General features: G+C 36.5%; 2 protein-coding genes across 3 annotated transcripts in view; both read left to right on the forward strand.

Annotated features, from left to right (window-relative positions):
- Positions 1–105: 105 nt before the first annotated feature.
- Positions 106–2,908, forward strand: LOC131775438 (uncharacterized). Its single transcript, XM_059091552.2, has 2 exons — positions 106–1,547; positions 2,249–2,908. The coding sequence occupies exon 1, from the start codon at positions 250–252 to the stop codon at positions 1,207–1,209; it is 960 nt and encodes a 319-aa protein (XP_058947535.1). The 5' UTR covers positions 106–249; the 3' UTR covers positions 1,210–1,547; positions 2,249–2,908.
- A 1,102-nt stretch (positions 2,909–4,010) lies between these two features.
- The window catches only part of LOC131775457 (protein virilizer homolog), a 29,262-nt gene continuing 17,807 nt past the window's right edge, over positions 4,011–15,465 (forward strand). Inside the window, exons 1-21 of one of the 2 annotated variants that reach the window (XM_059091570.2) lie at positions 4,011–4,091; positions 6,304–6,416; positions 6,655–6,741; positions 6,886–6,934; positions 7,393–7,932; positions 8,484–8,600; positions 8,711–8,743; positions 9,300–9,329; positions 9,574–9,672; positions 9,851–9,947; positions 10,196–10,224; positions 11,058–11,113; positions 11,221–11,269; positions 11,540–11,570; positions 11,696–11,769; positions 12,178–12,261; positions 13,030–13,111; positions 13,922–13,989; positions 14,287–14,367; positions 14,505–14,593; positions 15,055–15,292. In XM_059091570.2, the coding sequence (XP_058947553.2) occupies positions 4,017–4,091; positions 6,304–6,416; positions 6,655–6,741; positions 6,886–6,934; positions 7,393–7,932; positions 8,484–8,600; positions 8,711–8,743; positions 9,300–9,329; positions 9,574–9,672; positions 9,851–9,947; positions 10,196–10,224; positions 11,058–11,113; positions 11,221–11,269; positions 11,540–11,570; positions 11,696–11,769; positions 12,178–12,261; positions 13,030–13,111; positions 13,922–13,989; positions 14,287–14,367; positions 14,505–14,593; positions 15,055–15,292 (2,121 nt within the window). In that variant the 5' untranslated portion in view covers positions 4,011–4,016. The remainder of the gene's footprint in view (positions 4,092–6,303; positions 6,417–6,654; positions 6,742–6,885; positions 6,935–7,392; positions 7,933–8,483; positions 8,601–8,710; positions 8,744–9,299; positions 9,330–9,573; positions 9,673–9,850; positions 9,948–10,195; positions 10,225–11,057; positions 11,114–11,220; positions 11,270–11,539; positions 11,571–11,695; positions 11,770–12,177; positions 12,262–13,029; positions 13,112–13,921; positions 13,990–14,286; positions 14,368–14,504; positions 14,594–15,054; positions 15,293–15,465) is intronic. The other variant, XM_066163230.1, reaches the window with a different exon arrangement.

Consider the following 15,465-nt stretch of genomic DNA (forward strand, 5'->3'; position numbering starts at 1 on the left):
TAGGCTCAAGAAGACGGAAAAACCCTGGGATAGAGAGCGTCTCTCTCACGTGACTTATAGAGTTTGCGCAGTATCAATAATGACGTCATCTTATAATTCTATCACGGCCTCGTGCATTAAACGTTGAAGTGACGTTCTCCTCCGAGTAAACGAGTGCCGAGGAGAGTCTTGTCAAAAGACTACTGATATTTTTACGTTTCCTTCTTGACCGAGAACAAAGCCTGTTGCGAAAGACGTCCCATTACGGCCATGTCGATTGCTTTGGATCACGATTACTGCTTAATGGAGCCATCTGGCAACGATTCCAAGACCGAGATTTTGTCGTGCCTAGGCACAACGAAGCCACGAAACAAGAGGAAAGAAGCAATTTGTCCCAGAGAAGATCCTGACGGAGAGATTTCGTCCATTGATGAATCCATAAATTTGGAAGCATTATCTAGTTCTTCATCTCCTGCCCATAGTTCGGATAGTGGATTAGACGTTGGAATTGAGGATTTCCTGACCGATTTTGCTTCATCGTGGGCCGACGAAGACTTTGGATTAAACGACCACGATATCAGAGATTTAGAGGAACTCTTGAACTTTAACGAACAATCAAATAAACCGCCTTCTACAAAACCCTGCTTTACGAGTCTTCCAGTGAATGGGAATCTTGGGAAAAGGCAGCGAATTCCTCAAGAAAAAGTGGAAGACCAACAAGCCATCGTAGAGAGAAACAGAAAGAACGCCATTGCTGCCAAGGAGAACAGAGAAAAGAAAAAGAAGTACGTCGAAGGGCTTGAAAACACAGTCACTGATTTGAAAGAGGAGAATAAGACTCTTAAAGCCAAAAACGAAAGCTTGACGTCTATTATGAAGAAGCTGGCGGGTGAGGTGAAATATTTACGAAATGTTCTCGCTAATGAGAGCACAATTTCACTATTGCTGAAGAGCGTGGCGGCTACACCAGGAATTTCGTTATCTTCGTCGCTTGTGCAGTCGACGCAAAGTCAAGATACCGAAAAGGAAAGCGACACAAAAGAGGAAGAGGGGCACTATGTGACCAGAAGCAGGAAGAGGCGGTCTGATGAGGGTGTGGAAGATGCCCCCAGCAAGAGAAAACGGTCAAATTCTTCTGGTGGTGTGTGTCTCCATGTGCGCGGTGGCAAAGTGTCCTTGGAATTATGTTCAAAGTGTGAGAGGAAAGCAATGGAGAGTGGAGTTCTGTAAATGAAACAAAATGTCGGTATCACAAAGTATAGGCCAAGTATATTATCACTACTTTGTCAAACTGAAGTGTTTCAGCTGCGGAACAACATATAAACAGGGAAAGAACCCTTAAGGTTATGAGTTCCTGTTATCCAAGACAGAAAACTATCTAAAAAAAGACGAAAGGAAAACAAAAAAAGAAAAGGCCTACTTCAGTGTAGGCTGAATGAAATAGTTTTGTTACTTTTGAGCAGCACGCACTCGTCGTCTTTCTTTCTTTTTCAGGTGCCACCAAACAAGGTTGGATCTAAGCCACAAGTTGAACTGAACACATCACAACAGACTTCGTGAACTAAATGGTAAAGTATCAGCCTCCTAGGATTTAAAAGTCTGACCTTTGAAAGTTTACACAAGTGTTATTAGCCGAAAGAGTTTGGGGTTTGCAGCTTAGAATCTATTAGACCCTCAAAAAATTTCAAATTATACTCCATTGTTCCTTGACACTCGATAGTGATAGCCGTTTTGCATTTTAAATGTGTTTTGGTGGAATCAATGTTTTCTGTATAAAATACATCTGCATCACCTCCTTAAATCTCTGGAATTATTTGAAGGATCCAAAAGACTATTAAGATTTGTAACTCTGATTTTCATCATTTTCATCACCAACCTAAAATTTGTAAAAAGATATTTATAAATGTTAGTAAGCACTTGTGAGGGCTTACTTATGAGAGTTGGGTTTTAAATACAAAGTTGTTTTGAGTGTACAAACCTATGATCTTTCTAAGCTGTATTCCCAATTATTTTCACGGGCCATTGAAAGAAACTTACTAAGAGGATGGCATAATCTGTTTTCCCAATTTTCTAACTTTATTTTTTCTTGGCTAATTGAAATAGCTTTTAAGGATTAAACTGAGTTATATGAAACAAGCTTGTTATACCATCATTTACAAACTTAAAAAAAAAAAACTTGTCTAAACACTCAAAGGTCAGGCTTTAGTTCATCATTCTGGAAGACAATGTAACTGACAAACACTGGTTTTTCCTTTCATGCTTCTTAAAGCTGCATCCTCTACACTATGGAGTGCTCTTCTGGACTACTGTTTGTAGGTAATAATATTTGAAATAAGTAACTAAATGACTGCAGACAACACTACAACGAAGGATTTCAAGAGAATGAAGTCGGGAATCATTTTTGATTAGCTTTTAAAGTTGAAGAACCAGCAGTTAATCCTTAGTTGGATTTTCATTTATTGTCTTAAAGACAAAAATAACCTGAAAACTTAAATTGGTGTTGGCCAAGTAAACATGAGGTTTTTCTTTCATATGTTGACCACTTGAAGCAAAAAGGAGAAGATTTTTGACATAAGACTACAGTACCCTCTAGTACTTGAGTTAGTGTTTCTATGTATGCCAAATCAGATAAATTTGGAAAAAAAGAAAGAAGGAAAAAGTCTAAAAATTGTGTTTATTGTCTTAAAGACAAAAATATCCTGTACAAAACTTAAATTGGTATTGGCCAAGTAAACATGAGGTTTTTCTTTCATATGTCAACCACTTGAAGCAAAAAGGAGAAGATTTTTTACATAAGACTACAGTACCCTCTAGCACTTGATAGATAAATTCAGAAAAAAAGAAATAAGGAAAAAGTATAAAAAATTGTGAAGTATTGTAATTAATGTAAATAATATTTAGTATAATTAAAGAGAACTTGTTTTATCAAGGAGTGGTATGAAGTTAACTGTTACTTGGTACTCGTTCTGTAAAGAATTTTATTTCATCTGAACCAAGGATGATGTGTCTTTAAATGTCCACAACAAATACTTTGGAAAAAGGAATCTCAAGTCAGAATCTATTTGGGGGCACCAGTCACTGTTGAGGAAGGTGCCTTTACCCTAAAGGGTTTATCCCTAAAACCCTTAAATGACCAGCATCTAATTCCTCCTTACAGTTCTGTATATGAGAATAAGGGAAACACTTGCCAATCTCAGAAGCTTGATTGTTCAATGAATTCTCCATTTCAGTATTAATATGAAATATGTAGAATAGTATGAAGAGTATTGATACTGATGTGAGGAAGTAAAGGAAATACGTTTATTTCTTTAAAGTCTCATTGGTAACCAGTTCTATTTGCTCTGTCGTTCTTTTATTCTGAAATTCAAACACCAAAATGTTTTGTGGGAAAAGAAAGAGATTAGACCTGTAAAATTATAAAATTAGCTGACTTGCCACAAATGGAGCCCAAGGATTGTTAGAAATTTATGTGGTCCTGAGAGCTCAGGCTCGGTCTTTTCAAGGAAGAGCATTCCTTTCATCTCAGATTTGTGTTTTGAGTGAGCTGGTAATCAATTGGCAACTGAAAGGACTTTGTTCACGTGAACTTTTTCTTATTTGCCCATCCTCCAGGCTTGAGCTCGGCTGAAACTGCCAGAGATAAACAGAGGGATATAAGATAACTAGATTGACATGAGTAGTTAATCAACAACTTCCCTCTTCAAAACCTCCCATTGTAATTTCGTCAGGTCACCTATGTCTGCAAAGGGCATGGCAAGACGCATCTCTTCAGTCAAGGAATCAACATCGGATAGTAAGCACACAAGTATATCAGGGAATTTTGAAGATCTGTATTTAATCCGTTTTTCAAGGATAGGGATCTCGTAGACAACAGTCGATAGTCATCTTCAGAATGACTGAGTTGGCGCCGTCGGCGAAAGCGATTTGTCCATTACGCGAAAGTAAGTACAGATCGTCGGTTCCTTACATGTCTTCCATCAATGTACATACACGACGTAGGTGTTGACCCGCATTGTATTGTGGTTCTAAAAAGCAAGATGGCGGCTATGTCGCCTGAAGCTGTGGATCCTGTCTTGCTCTTTTGTGACACATTCAGCCATCCTGAAAATGAGGTTAGTTAAAAGATCTCTGTGAATTTAACCAGGGAAATTCAATGTTACGGGAAGTTTTTCGTATTTCAAATTTGCCATTGCCCGCGACGCCACAAATTTGCATATTTTTCAAATGTATTACCAACCAGCTGTTGATCAGCTTCAGGTCGAGAACGTTTCCTTGTGATCCTGTGATTAATTTTTTTGAAAGGTCCTACGCTACTTATGCTCAATCTCTGATGCCTCTACGTCATGCTAGTCAGATAGTGCAGCATGTGCGTGACTAAGTCACTTCCGCTGAGAAAAATGCATCGCAAGCCTTGCACCCTGATTATAATTGCGATCAGCTCCAAACTTTGTGACAATATGTAATGCCGAGAATCTCGGAAAGTGGTTTCGAATTTTTTGTTTGATATGGAGGTAAAATGAGCCTTGGAATCAGCAGATATTTTTAAACAAGTTCTTTGGACTGAGTCTGTCTCTGACTGCATGAGCTAATGCCAGGCCTCGCCTAGATTGATGTATAGTCAACTCAGATTTTGTGCATGGAAGTGTAGTCGATTAAACTACGATGAAACTTTGTGACTTTTTAGCTTTAAGAAGGTCATATGCATATGGACTGGGGGTCAGTTTTTGTCCATCACCCTTTCATGTACGTTTTGGTTTAGTCAGACAAAGATGTATTTTCCTGATACAAGCAACTAAGCTAGTTATTACTGATCTAATTTGTGATCTTCCACGGGAAAATGTACACGAATGGCTTTCCATTTAATGGGTGAAATGCACAGCTACAGAATGGGTAACAAACAGGTAACTTAGCCATTCAAACGAATGCTATCGAACAGCTGAACAGGCTATCGAGTATTCTGAAGGGCTTATGTAAATTTTTTAATGAGTTACCTAAACGACTGAACAGCTTGTCAAAATTTTCAAATGGGTCATGCAAACGACTGAATGGCATGTGAAAATTATCGAATAGGTTACCCAAACAACTGAACGGCTTGTGAAAGTTATTGAAGGGCTTGACATAGACAGATGAAGGGGTTTATGATTAATTTCAGACCGCTCATAAGAAAAAAATTGCCATAAGAGCTGAATGGATAGGTTATCATTCTGAACAAATGGACAGATCAGGTCCGATTCACATTTAAAGTAGGTTCAACGGATAGTCAATTGTTTTGATGTAATAAAAATATTGACTTCCCACAGCTGCTATAAAATTGCCTGACAAAGTATTTAAGTTTGTTAAACAGAGACTTCAGCATCTTCTATTAAAAGCAAAACTTAAATAACCCATGAAGGTCAAGTTGTCATCGTTTATCTTTGCTGTGTCAAGTGTTTATTGCCACTTTATTGCACAAAAATGCGACTGCAATGTTTTTCTAGTAGCTTTGCATGTTGCCAAATTGTTCCCTTTATTGTTTCTTTTGACAGTGATTTCAATATGGTAAACATAATTATTCTGTGCATGATTCCATTTCTGGATTTAATATAACACAATCTTGTGACATTTGCATAAAGTAGACCTGTGTGACAGGTAATGCAACACTATCCAATCCTGAACCTTCCAAACAGAAGATACAAGTCGTTTGATGGAAAATAGTCCGAGTCCTTCAAACAGGCTGATGTTTTTCAACAAATGATGACCAAGCTGTTTGAATGGGCTGATGTTTTCGACAAACGGATGACCAAGCCGTTCAAACAGGCTGATGTTTACAACAAACAGATAACTGAAGCCATTCAAACAGATGCAAATTTTTCTGAACGGCTGACAAATGGCTTGTGAATGGAAGCCGTTTGAAAACATTTGTACTGTATGTTTTCCCGTGGAAGGTCACATTTGATTGTTCTTAATTGGTTAGATTACTGAACACAGTCATATTTTTTTATGAGTTCAAATATCAAAATGATGATATTGGTGGAGCAAACCAACATAAATTAGGTCTGCACTACAAGGCTAGGAAACTCATCAAAAGGGTATTAACCCTTAAAATTTCAAGATCTGATTGTTAATTTCCCCTTTGGTTACTACACATTTCCATGTAAACTAGTCACACTAATTTGGTTTTAGATGAAGATAACACCTCCTATGTGACGAGTTTGAGAATTCCAATTGTTGTTTACTGAATATTGTATAGATAATATAGTGAGAAGCTATGGGTTAATCACTTCTGGGATTCAAAAGGTTAATACCTGTGAGTGATTACTTAATTTATTGGTATATTCTCTACAGGAAATGCATCTTGACTTGATCAGCTTTCCAAGACCCGTCTGTATCCAGGAAGTAAGGGTCATACCTGCAGGACACAGAGTCCATGCTGCTGTTAGTGAGAGAGAGAAAATGGGGTATGTAACTTCTAATACTAGATATCACCATATCTGTTAAAAAAGAAAAGTCTAGAATTGTAAACTTTGGCAGCTCTCATGACTTCTTAAAATATTTCATGTGTTAAATACCTAGGGTTTACAATTAGCATTTTGATTTCACCACTTTCTCAGCTAGCAAAACTTGCTTGGAATTAGCACTTGGCAACACTTCTTGAGTTACTTGGCATAAAATGACTTAACTATGTTTTCTTTACAGAGAGACCCATCCTCCCTCTTTTAAGCTGGATCTATTCATTCGGAATCTAGACAGGCCTGCAGATGTAGTGTTTGAAAGACTTGGACAGTAAGTGACAAAAAAAGTATTTTTTATTTTCATCTTTTTGCAGTTGTTACTTCTGTCAAAGACTCTCTGGTTGTTAATTAAAAGGAGAGAAAAACAGAAATATTGTTATTAACAGTTCTTTTATTAATTTGCCTTATTTTCTAGACTAGAGTATAAAGAACCCAACAATTTTCAGCTGGTTACCAATTCTAAGGTAAGACTTTTTACAGTCAATTTTGGTTGGGGGTTGCTGAGTGGTGAGGGTGCTGTGCTCATACTTTGGTGCCCTTGTGTTCAAGCCCTCCACCCTGTTACTCCCCAGATTTGTTCTCAGTTGTCCCAAGTTTAACACCTTGGCTGTGCTTTGTATATGGCCAAATTGATCATGGAAAAAGTGTGGTGGCTGCATGTGGGTTTGCAAAGTAGGTTATCTGCTGTCCTTCTTTGCACTTGGTCACCAGCTATGATTTGATAATCACTTTATAGGGAAGTGCAAATATAAGAACAAATTTAACAAAATGGTTTGGAGTAGTAAAACGGATATAAGGCTACTCTCTTGTTAAATTTCCTATCTCTGACAAACAAAATTGATATTGGTTTCAAACCTTTTATTATTACTAGTAATAATATAACTACTTTTCAACTACATTTGGTTTGAATTGTTTTGATTAGGGTGCAACTGATGTGGTGGTTCTGCGTGGGTGGTACAATAGAATCACCATTAGTCTGTATGGTCTCTTCACTGATGTCAATCAACGTCCTCAAGAAACACGCGCAGAACCAAGAGTTGATAGGCCCCCAGTCATTGTAGAAACAAGAGGCCTTGATAGGGATATTGAAAGAGTGCTCAGGGATACAGAGAAAGTACCCTTTGAAAAAGTACCTGAGAGGGCTGAAAGAGATCATGATAGAGGTCCAGAAAGGTCATTAAGAAGGGAGAGGAGTGCTGAGAGAGGTCCTTCTGACTCAGCTCTCTTTGAGAAGAGTCCAGATGAAAGAGCCTTTGAGAGAACCACTGAATCGAAGGAGAAGAGAGATGAGCAGTGGCATGCAAAAGAAGAAAGAAAAGCTGGGAAGGAGAGGGAAAGAACTCAGTCAAAGTCACCACCTAGAATAAAATCTCCACCAGGATCCCCCGAGAGTGCAATGGCAACTGTTGGTGAAAGTACTGCTGCCAAGCCAACTACTCCACCAGGGTCCCCAAGGGAGGAGGTAATATCATACTTGGCTCCATGTCTCTTTGGGAAACTATTTGATTTTTTACATGGGACCCTCAGTGTTATCCATGACTTCATTTTGGTAAACACTGAGGGTGAAGCAAAAGCAACTGTTATGGTGGCAACAGACAGGAGTAGAAGTTTTTTGTAACCTCTGTTTGGTTACAGTGCTGTCAATTGGCAGATGTTCTTGACATTCTACTGGCCTTAGCCATGGTGAGGTTGTTGATCACATTAAGTCAAAGTGAATCTTACGAGGGAAACAGTCTATGTTCTTAGTAAAGTTATATTGGGGTGGGGGGTACATTTAAATGTATGCAAGGTCAAATGATTATTACCTGCTAAGTGGGTAATCACAGTGGCATTTGGGGTGGGTGCAGCAACTTAGTATTTTTACTACAGTTTTCAAAGTCACCATTATGTCTTCACAATTTTGATGAGAAGATAAAGATTGATTCTTCAAACTACTAGAAATCCAATTTTTTTTTCCAAATTTGTCATGCTCTAACACTGCACCCTATACATTGTGATTAATTGTTACTATAGCAACCAGCTGGTACAGAGTCTGGTAACCAATCTCCAGATGACTTGTTCGAGCCACTCACACCTGACAGATCACCCTCAAACTTGTTTATGTCTGATGAAGAGGACATTGATGAACCAGTAAGTAATGAAGATTATAGTGGCCTTTTTCTGTTTTCATTCAGTGTATATACTTCTTTTCATGAGCTGATTTTTCATTTGATTTTTTAAATGCTTTTTTTCTCAAATAGGATGGCTATGAAGAAATCCTTAGTGATGAAGAGGTGTGTCTAAAAAACACTTGCAAAACAGTGAATGTGACTTGTAATAATATACAAGGAAGCATATACATATTGTACAGAACACAATTCTAAAGTTCACATCCTCTACTGCCAACCAAATCAGCTCCAAATATTATAGTTCTCTTTCTGTCATTATTATTACTATCATGATCATTATTATTATGATTAAATATTTATTATTAATTACTTTTTTATTACCTTATACATTGTTTCACTGGGCAAGTTCTCAAAAGCTTCAGGAGAGGCTGAGTCAGGGCCTTTGCAGCCATCAAATTTCCTGTTTTTATTGTTGTTGTTGTTGTTGTTGTTTTGTTTTTTTTGCTCTGTGTGGTGTAGTTCTTATCCTTGATTTCCGATTAGTCATTTTTTGTGAGCACTGGGATTTCTAAGACACTGATAATTGCCAGTTATCTTTATCTTGAAACTGTGATGGTAAATTGTGATAAGTGCAAATTACAGTGTGTAACATCAGTTTATGATCAATTGTGCCTTACAATTAGAAAAATGTGCTTAAAAATTAAAATGCACTCAATTGCAGGAGATGGATGATGGAACAATAGATGACGCAGTGAGTATAAAATCAATTTTTCTTAATTTGATTTGTGGATACTAAATTTATTTGGTAGAAATACACCTCTGTGACAACCAGATCTTCAGGTCACCTCAAACTGTCTTTCCATCTTTTATTCCTGGTGCAATTTGTTACTGCTACTGTGAGATTGATTGAGGAGTTGTCCTTTTCTCTAATCTCTGAGCCCAAGGTACATTATACCCCTGGTGTGTAATTTAAACTGGTAACATTTGTTTTTCAGGATGTACAGTTTGGTGATCTTGATCTTTATAGTGAAGATGCTTGGATGTCAGTGTCTGTTAGTTTTAATCCCTACCAATGTGACCTGTCACCTTTGACCGTAAGTTCATTGCTTGTATTTGTATTTTGTGAATGTTATGCTCTTTTGATCAACAAATTTACTGAGTTCCAATGCAAAAAAATATCGGCCAGGGAAGAAACTATGACATTTAGCCATAAATTAGTATTATGTTGTTGTATTGACATTTTCTGATGTCTTTTTCTGTTTTTTCCTTTAGACATTTAGTCCTCCAGATGGTACAGAATATGAAAGTGCTCTACTGAAAGTTAAAGATGATTCCAGTAAGTGGCTTGTTTCAACATCCACTACTGCCAGTAAGTTTAGAGGAACAATGTAGAATTCTCTACCAACTACACATAATTTTCCAACTAATTTTGAATGGGTCAAGCTCAATTATTTTAGGTTAAGAGAATATTCTGATTTTCTCTTATTATAAAATTGCTACTACATTTCTTTTAAAAAATGTTTCTTTCAATGTTTGAATGTGTGATTAGATGTTAATTTTTGAGTTTGCTTTTGACAAATTCACCTGGATGATTTATGTCTCTTTATACTCCCCAAGGCTCCTTAGATGAGCAGCAACTGAACTTGGTAAGTGAGAACAACAGCCAGAGTACAAATTAAAGTTATCATAAAATTTTAGATGTTGCCCTGATTCAATTTCAAATTCTCATGACCAGCCAACAAAGAAATGTATCTCACTTGTGGGGGGAGAATTGGCTTTTAGACCATAGGAGTGCAAGGATCAAGGAAGGGTCAACCCTTAAACTCCCATGAGTGATCAAGACATCATTTCTATAAAGTATAATGTGGACTCACAAGCTGCAGCCACCATATCAATGTCAAATAAAACAATTCTTTCAGAGTGTGACCATTACGCGACACATTGACACTAGTAGCATTGCCTGTACTCATATCCACAACAGCAAATTTGCCAATCAGATTTCAATTACTACCAATTGTGGTGAAAAATGAGATCTTGGGAACGAAAGGGTTAACCTGATAAGACCCTGCATACTCTATTTGAGATAGAGATGAGGTACTAATGGTTGGTGTACCTGAGCTAGCTCTGGATTGCAAGGTCAAAGTTGGACCTCTGGTGAAGGATAGTGTGTTTGTGTTGACTGGCATTAGACAAGCAACTCTCACTGCATTTTCTCTCTGCCAAGGAATGTTGATTAATAGGTACATTTACCAACAAAATTTCAAAGAAACCTTAAAAATTAATGCCAGAAGCATCCCACTCAGGAAGATACCGAAGTTAAATAATCTTACTAATGAGCAGCGCAGCTCACTTGACTTAAGTGCAAGACCTGCCTCCTAGAACAGTATTACAAATTCAGTGATTACTTTGATGTGGGTATGGTTGTAATAAGTGAAAAATAAAAAGATATAATACATGTTTTTCCTCTATAAAACTGCAGGGACAGACATTGTTTGAACATGTGGAAATGTGTTGCACTTCTGAGAGGAATAAGAAGTAAGTACACACACAAAAAAATGTAAATTTAGTCTTTGCCTTTTTAAAAAGCAGTTGAAGTGACTGGATTGTGACTCTAAAAACAAATATTAATCAAATTCCAACAGATGGATTGAGCAACTTGAGGAAATACCCAGACTTCTTATTCCAGGGCTGGTATGTCTTAAGGATTTTAATTCTTATTTTAAACAATCATAAAAATAATTATTGTACATGTGCCTAAAAGGGAAGATCTTTTGCTTGATAGCGAATTATTTTCTAAGAATCAAAGTAACTTTCTTGATTGTATTTGTGTTATGTTCTGATGTTATGTAATGTGCATAATTTTTGTAATCTCTTGTATGTGCAAACAATTGGAAGGAGGATAATGTTTGAATTAGTTACTATATCATGAAACCCAGCCAAAGTAGTCTCCTTTTTTTGCAGGCCTTTCTTACAAGAAGTGAACAAAAAGAGGGTTTGTTTTTGTGCTCCAGTTCATTCTGCTTTGAGCCATTTTTGCATTTTTTGTGGCAATGAAACTGAATAAAAAGAAGAAGAAAACAAAACCAAAAATATAATGAAATTGCTTTTACTTTACAGGAGTGAAGAGGAAACTTATTGAATGGATCTTGTATTCCTTGGATGTTGAGATGGCTCAGAAACTTCCTATAGCTGTAAGTTCTGTGTCTGTTTTTACAAAACAAACAGATGAACCTGCCATGAGTCATGGTCCTTTCCTCAGACTTGCAAAATAGACTGTAGTTTGACAAAAGAAAAAGATTATGTGCAGTGTAACATAATTATACATTTAAACTACTTGAGATGCAGGTTTTTTTTATGCATAGGCCTATTCTCTGTGTTTTGAATCCTTTACGACCATCCTTTGAAAGTTGTTTTCTGTAACTAGTACCTTACATGTATGTTTGCTCCACATACTTGCAGTTTGATTTTCAGTAACCATTTTCTTTGGTAACAGACCATCTTTCACTAAGCTGACTTCAAGTAAAACTTGCTTGCTTTTCAAGTGTACTTTAATCTTTTCCCATTATATTTATTGTTGTTTGTTTGATCTTTGCCAACAGGCTAACATTCGATTGCTAAAAGCAGGACTGAAGCTTGTTGGTGCAATGTGCTCCTGTGGATCAGAAGTTTCTTCTTTTCTGATAGTGAGACTTTTTGTTTATTTTTTCATTTGCATGTACATGACTGAGTACTACTAACAATATATAAGTGAACCATCTTGATATGGAAAGAAAGAAGCCAGAATTCTCAACCCTCAAACTCCCGTAAGTGACCAAGACAGAATTTCTCTCTACAATATTAACAGAAAAGTGACAAGAATCAAGGAAATTGTTAATTATGGGATTAGTAGTTGATCCAATACCAAATTCTTCAAACTGACTTTATAAGAGTTGTATTGCAGACAGTAACAAGATCTTGGGAATGAAATGGTCAAAAATAAGTAAACTATGGAAATTTGCATAGATAGCAATTTAAAAAGCTTGGAAAGTTTGGGAAGTAAAGACCATTTACAACTTGTTTTTTTTTTCCAATCTGTGGCTACTGTTCAACTTCTTGTTAAGTCATTTGCAAGGTGGCTTTGACCAGAACATTTTTAGGGATGGAAAAGTTTCAATTCAGGCACAATTCGTTAGTAACAGCTATTGGTCTTAAGCCATATGGTATGACCCATAACTTGGAAAATGAAGAAAAACTGTTTGGAAAATTTTTGAAACAGTCTTTAATTGTGGATGTGCAATGTATTTAATACAAGCCATGCTGTAAAAAAGACCATACTTCTGTTTGATTATCTCATCTTTCTGGAGTGGTGTCATGTGACAGGTTGCAATTTCATGCTGCTGTTAGTAACAAACATGTATATTAATTTTGTGGCATACTGAAGCCAAGTTAAAAAATGTTTTATTTGCCCTCAGGAAGCTGGGGTTCAGGAGTCTCTTGGTAAACTTCTAACAACAGAACACATGTCCTCTTCAATGAAATTGTTGACTCTGCAAGGTCAGTGTTACTGGTAAATTTTTTCAATTGTAATGTTTGTAGAGAGCTGATTTAGCTCACTTACACTGGTTAGATTTATGCTGACTATCAGGTGCAAATCTATGTCAAATGTTTGTGAATGAATTTACAATATTATCAACTTTCAACTTTACAAGGAATGTTTTATGCTGTGGTGTAAAATATCCTTTAAGGATTAAATTTTTCATTTATTATAATAAACCAGTTAGACTATTATTTTCCTTGTTTCAGTTTAAAAAGTCACAAATAGATAAAAGCCAAAGGGATTTGGAAATTTAAACAGATGAAAAAAAAATTAACCACAACTCTTACCTAAGTATGATTTTAAATATTAAGAACAACCAGTGTAACAAAGAAAAACAATTTAGAATGTACACTACATGCTTACTTATATTCACCCTTAAACCTCTAAGAGTGACCAGCATCTAATTTCTCTTAACAATATCACCCCTGAATCACACACTAAGGTCACAAGAGTGAAGGAAATGATCACCAACTAAAGACACCCTTGATTGTAAAACAATTCTCTTTGTCAGCACCTTAGGAATTGTATAGAGAACAGTTTGGAGAATATGCATACTGATGTTGGTGTGTAATTAGGACCAATCAAGTAGATTTGGTGTATTTCCCTCTGATAAAAAAGAATACCTCATATTTGTCACTTAGTATTTACTTTATTTTGTAGAATACATGCAGATACATTTATGTAAAATTATGTAACTATAACAAAAATTCTCCTTGGTAAATTCTGTTTTTACAAAAGGTTTGTGCTTTATTTTTTTAATGTTATAGCCATTGACAACACTACAGATTCCTACATTGGAATGGAACATTTTCTTGGATGGGATGAAGATGCCAAGGTAAGCATCCAAATGATTTTGAAGTGAATTTTTGGTTTTGCAAGTGCATTTAGTGTGCATGGTTACTTCTCAGAGTGTACAGGTGAAATCAGTGTAATTTTTGACTTGAAATCTTTCATAGCTTCATAGGTGGTAACATTCTATCATCATGATGGTAATTAGCAGGCAGTTTGAAAAATCAAAACTTAGATGTGTAATCATTAAGCAGCAAATGCATCACTACCAATGTCATAAGTGCTCCATTTGGTCAGTGTGTGACAGTAGTTGAAATTTATGATGATGTCTGTAATTTTTAAGGTCAAGGAGAGTGAAGAAAACACTGTCAAGGAAGAATCCAAAAGTTACCAGCAACTTGTTGATTTTCTTCTTGCTGATCAGGTAGCTTTCTTTTGTAAAATAATGACAATGAAATTGATAAATGATAATTCTAGTTGAGTTCAGTTTGTTTCACTTTGGTTTGGATATTACTGCAGTTACCGTATGGTTCTTCTGACTCATCTTTATTTTAACAACAGACTGTACGTGTGGTAGAATCTGCTTCAGCCCTTGCTCGCAAAGTCCATTTGTATGAATTGCTTGCACTTTTGCAGAAAACTGTAGACAAGTAAGTAATTTTTGATGTACTCTAAAACATACAATTTGTTTTCAGGTTGCTTTTTTAAATTTTTTTAGTATCTTTTTTATTTTCTACTTTCTTTAGAGAATTGTTGATATAAGTTCTTGTACCAAGCTAGCTCTGTTAACAGCTGTCAGTAGGACTTCCATACACTGTACATCAACATGGCAATATTTTGTTACCATTCTTGTAATGCAGTTGTTGTATGTGTTTTTTGGGGTTGGTCTGGCTATCAGTCTGTTCTTTAGGTAGGCAGGCAGTAATTGAGTGAGCAAGTGTGTCATTCAGTCATTTAGTCAGTTAATAAGTTAGTCATTTTGTCCTTCAATTGTTAAGTCAGTCTTTTATTGTGTCAGGTCTTCAGTATTAGTCAATAAATCAATCAGTCAGCATGGCACACCAGGTACATGTAGGTGTATCACAAATTGTTTTCTTTGCTGTTTGTACAGAATTATTGAAACAACTCCCAGTCCAAGGCAGACAGATCCTGAAACAGACTCAGTTGGTGAGGTAACTGAAACCAAGCATGCAGCTGATGTGATGTCCCCTGATCCTGACATTGCCATGGATACATCAGGGTTAGCCTCAGGTGAACGAGAACAACCCCTTAACACAGAGATGATAGAGATCCTTGCAAGCACCTTGGAAGAGATCTGTATCTACCTTAAACAGGCTCAGCAGTTGATAGTAAGTTTATTGAATTCAGATGATATGTGACAGTTACATGCAGTCTTATTGTGAATATCGTAATTGTGTGTAAAATAATGTAGTTACTTGTACATCCTCCCTTAACACCACCAGCATGTATATTGTCCATACTGTTCTCTATACACTTCCAATGGCACTGACAAGGGACAGTT

Source organism: Pocillopora verrucosa, chromosome 3 (assembly GCF_036669915.1).
Source record: "Pocillopora verrucosa isolate sample1 chromosome 3, ASM3666991v2, whole genome shotgun sequence".
NCBI lineage: Eukaryota > Metazoa > Cnidaria > Anthozoa > Scleractinia > Pocilloporidae > Pocillopora > Pocillopora verrucosa.

Bases quoted from the DNA above. Each gene is read 5' to 3' on its own strand.
- LOC131775438 (XM_059091552.2), top strand. From the start codon at position 250: ATGTCGATTGCTTTGGATCACGATTACTGCTTAATGGAGCCATCTGGC.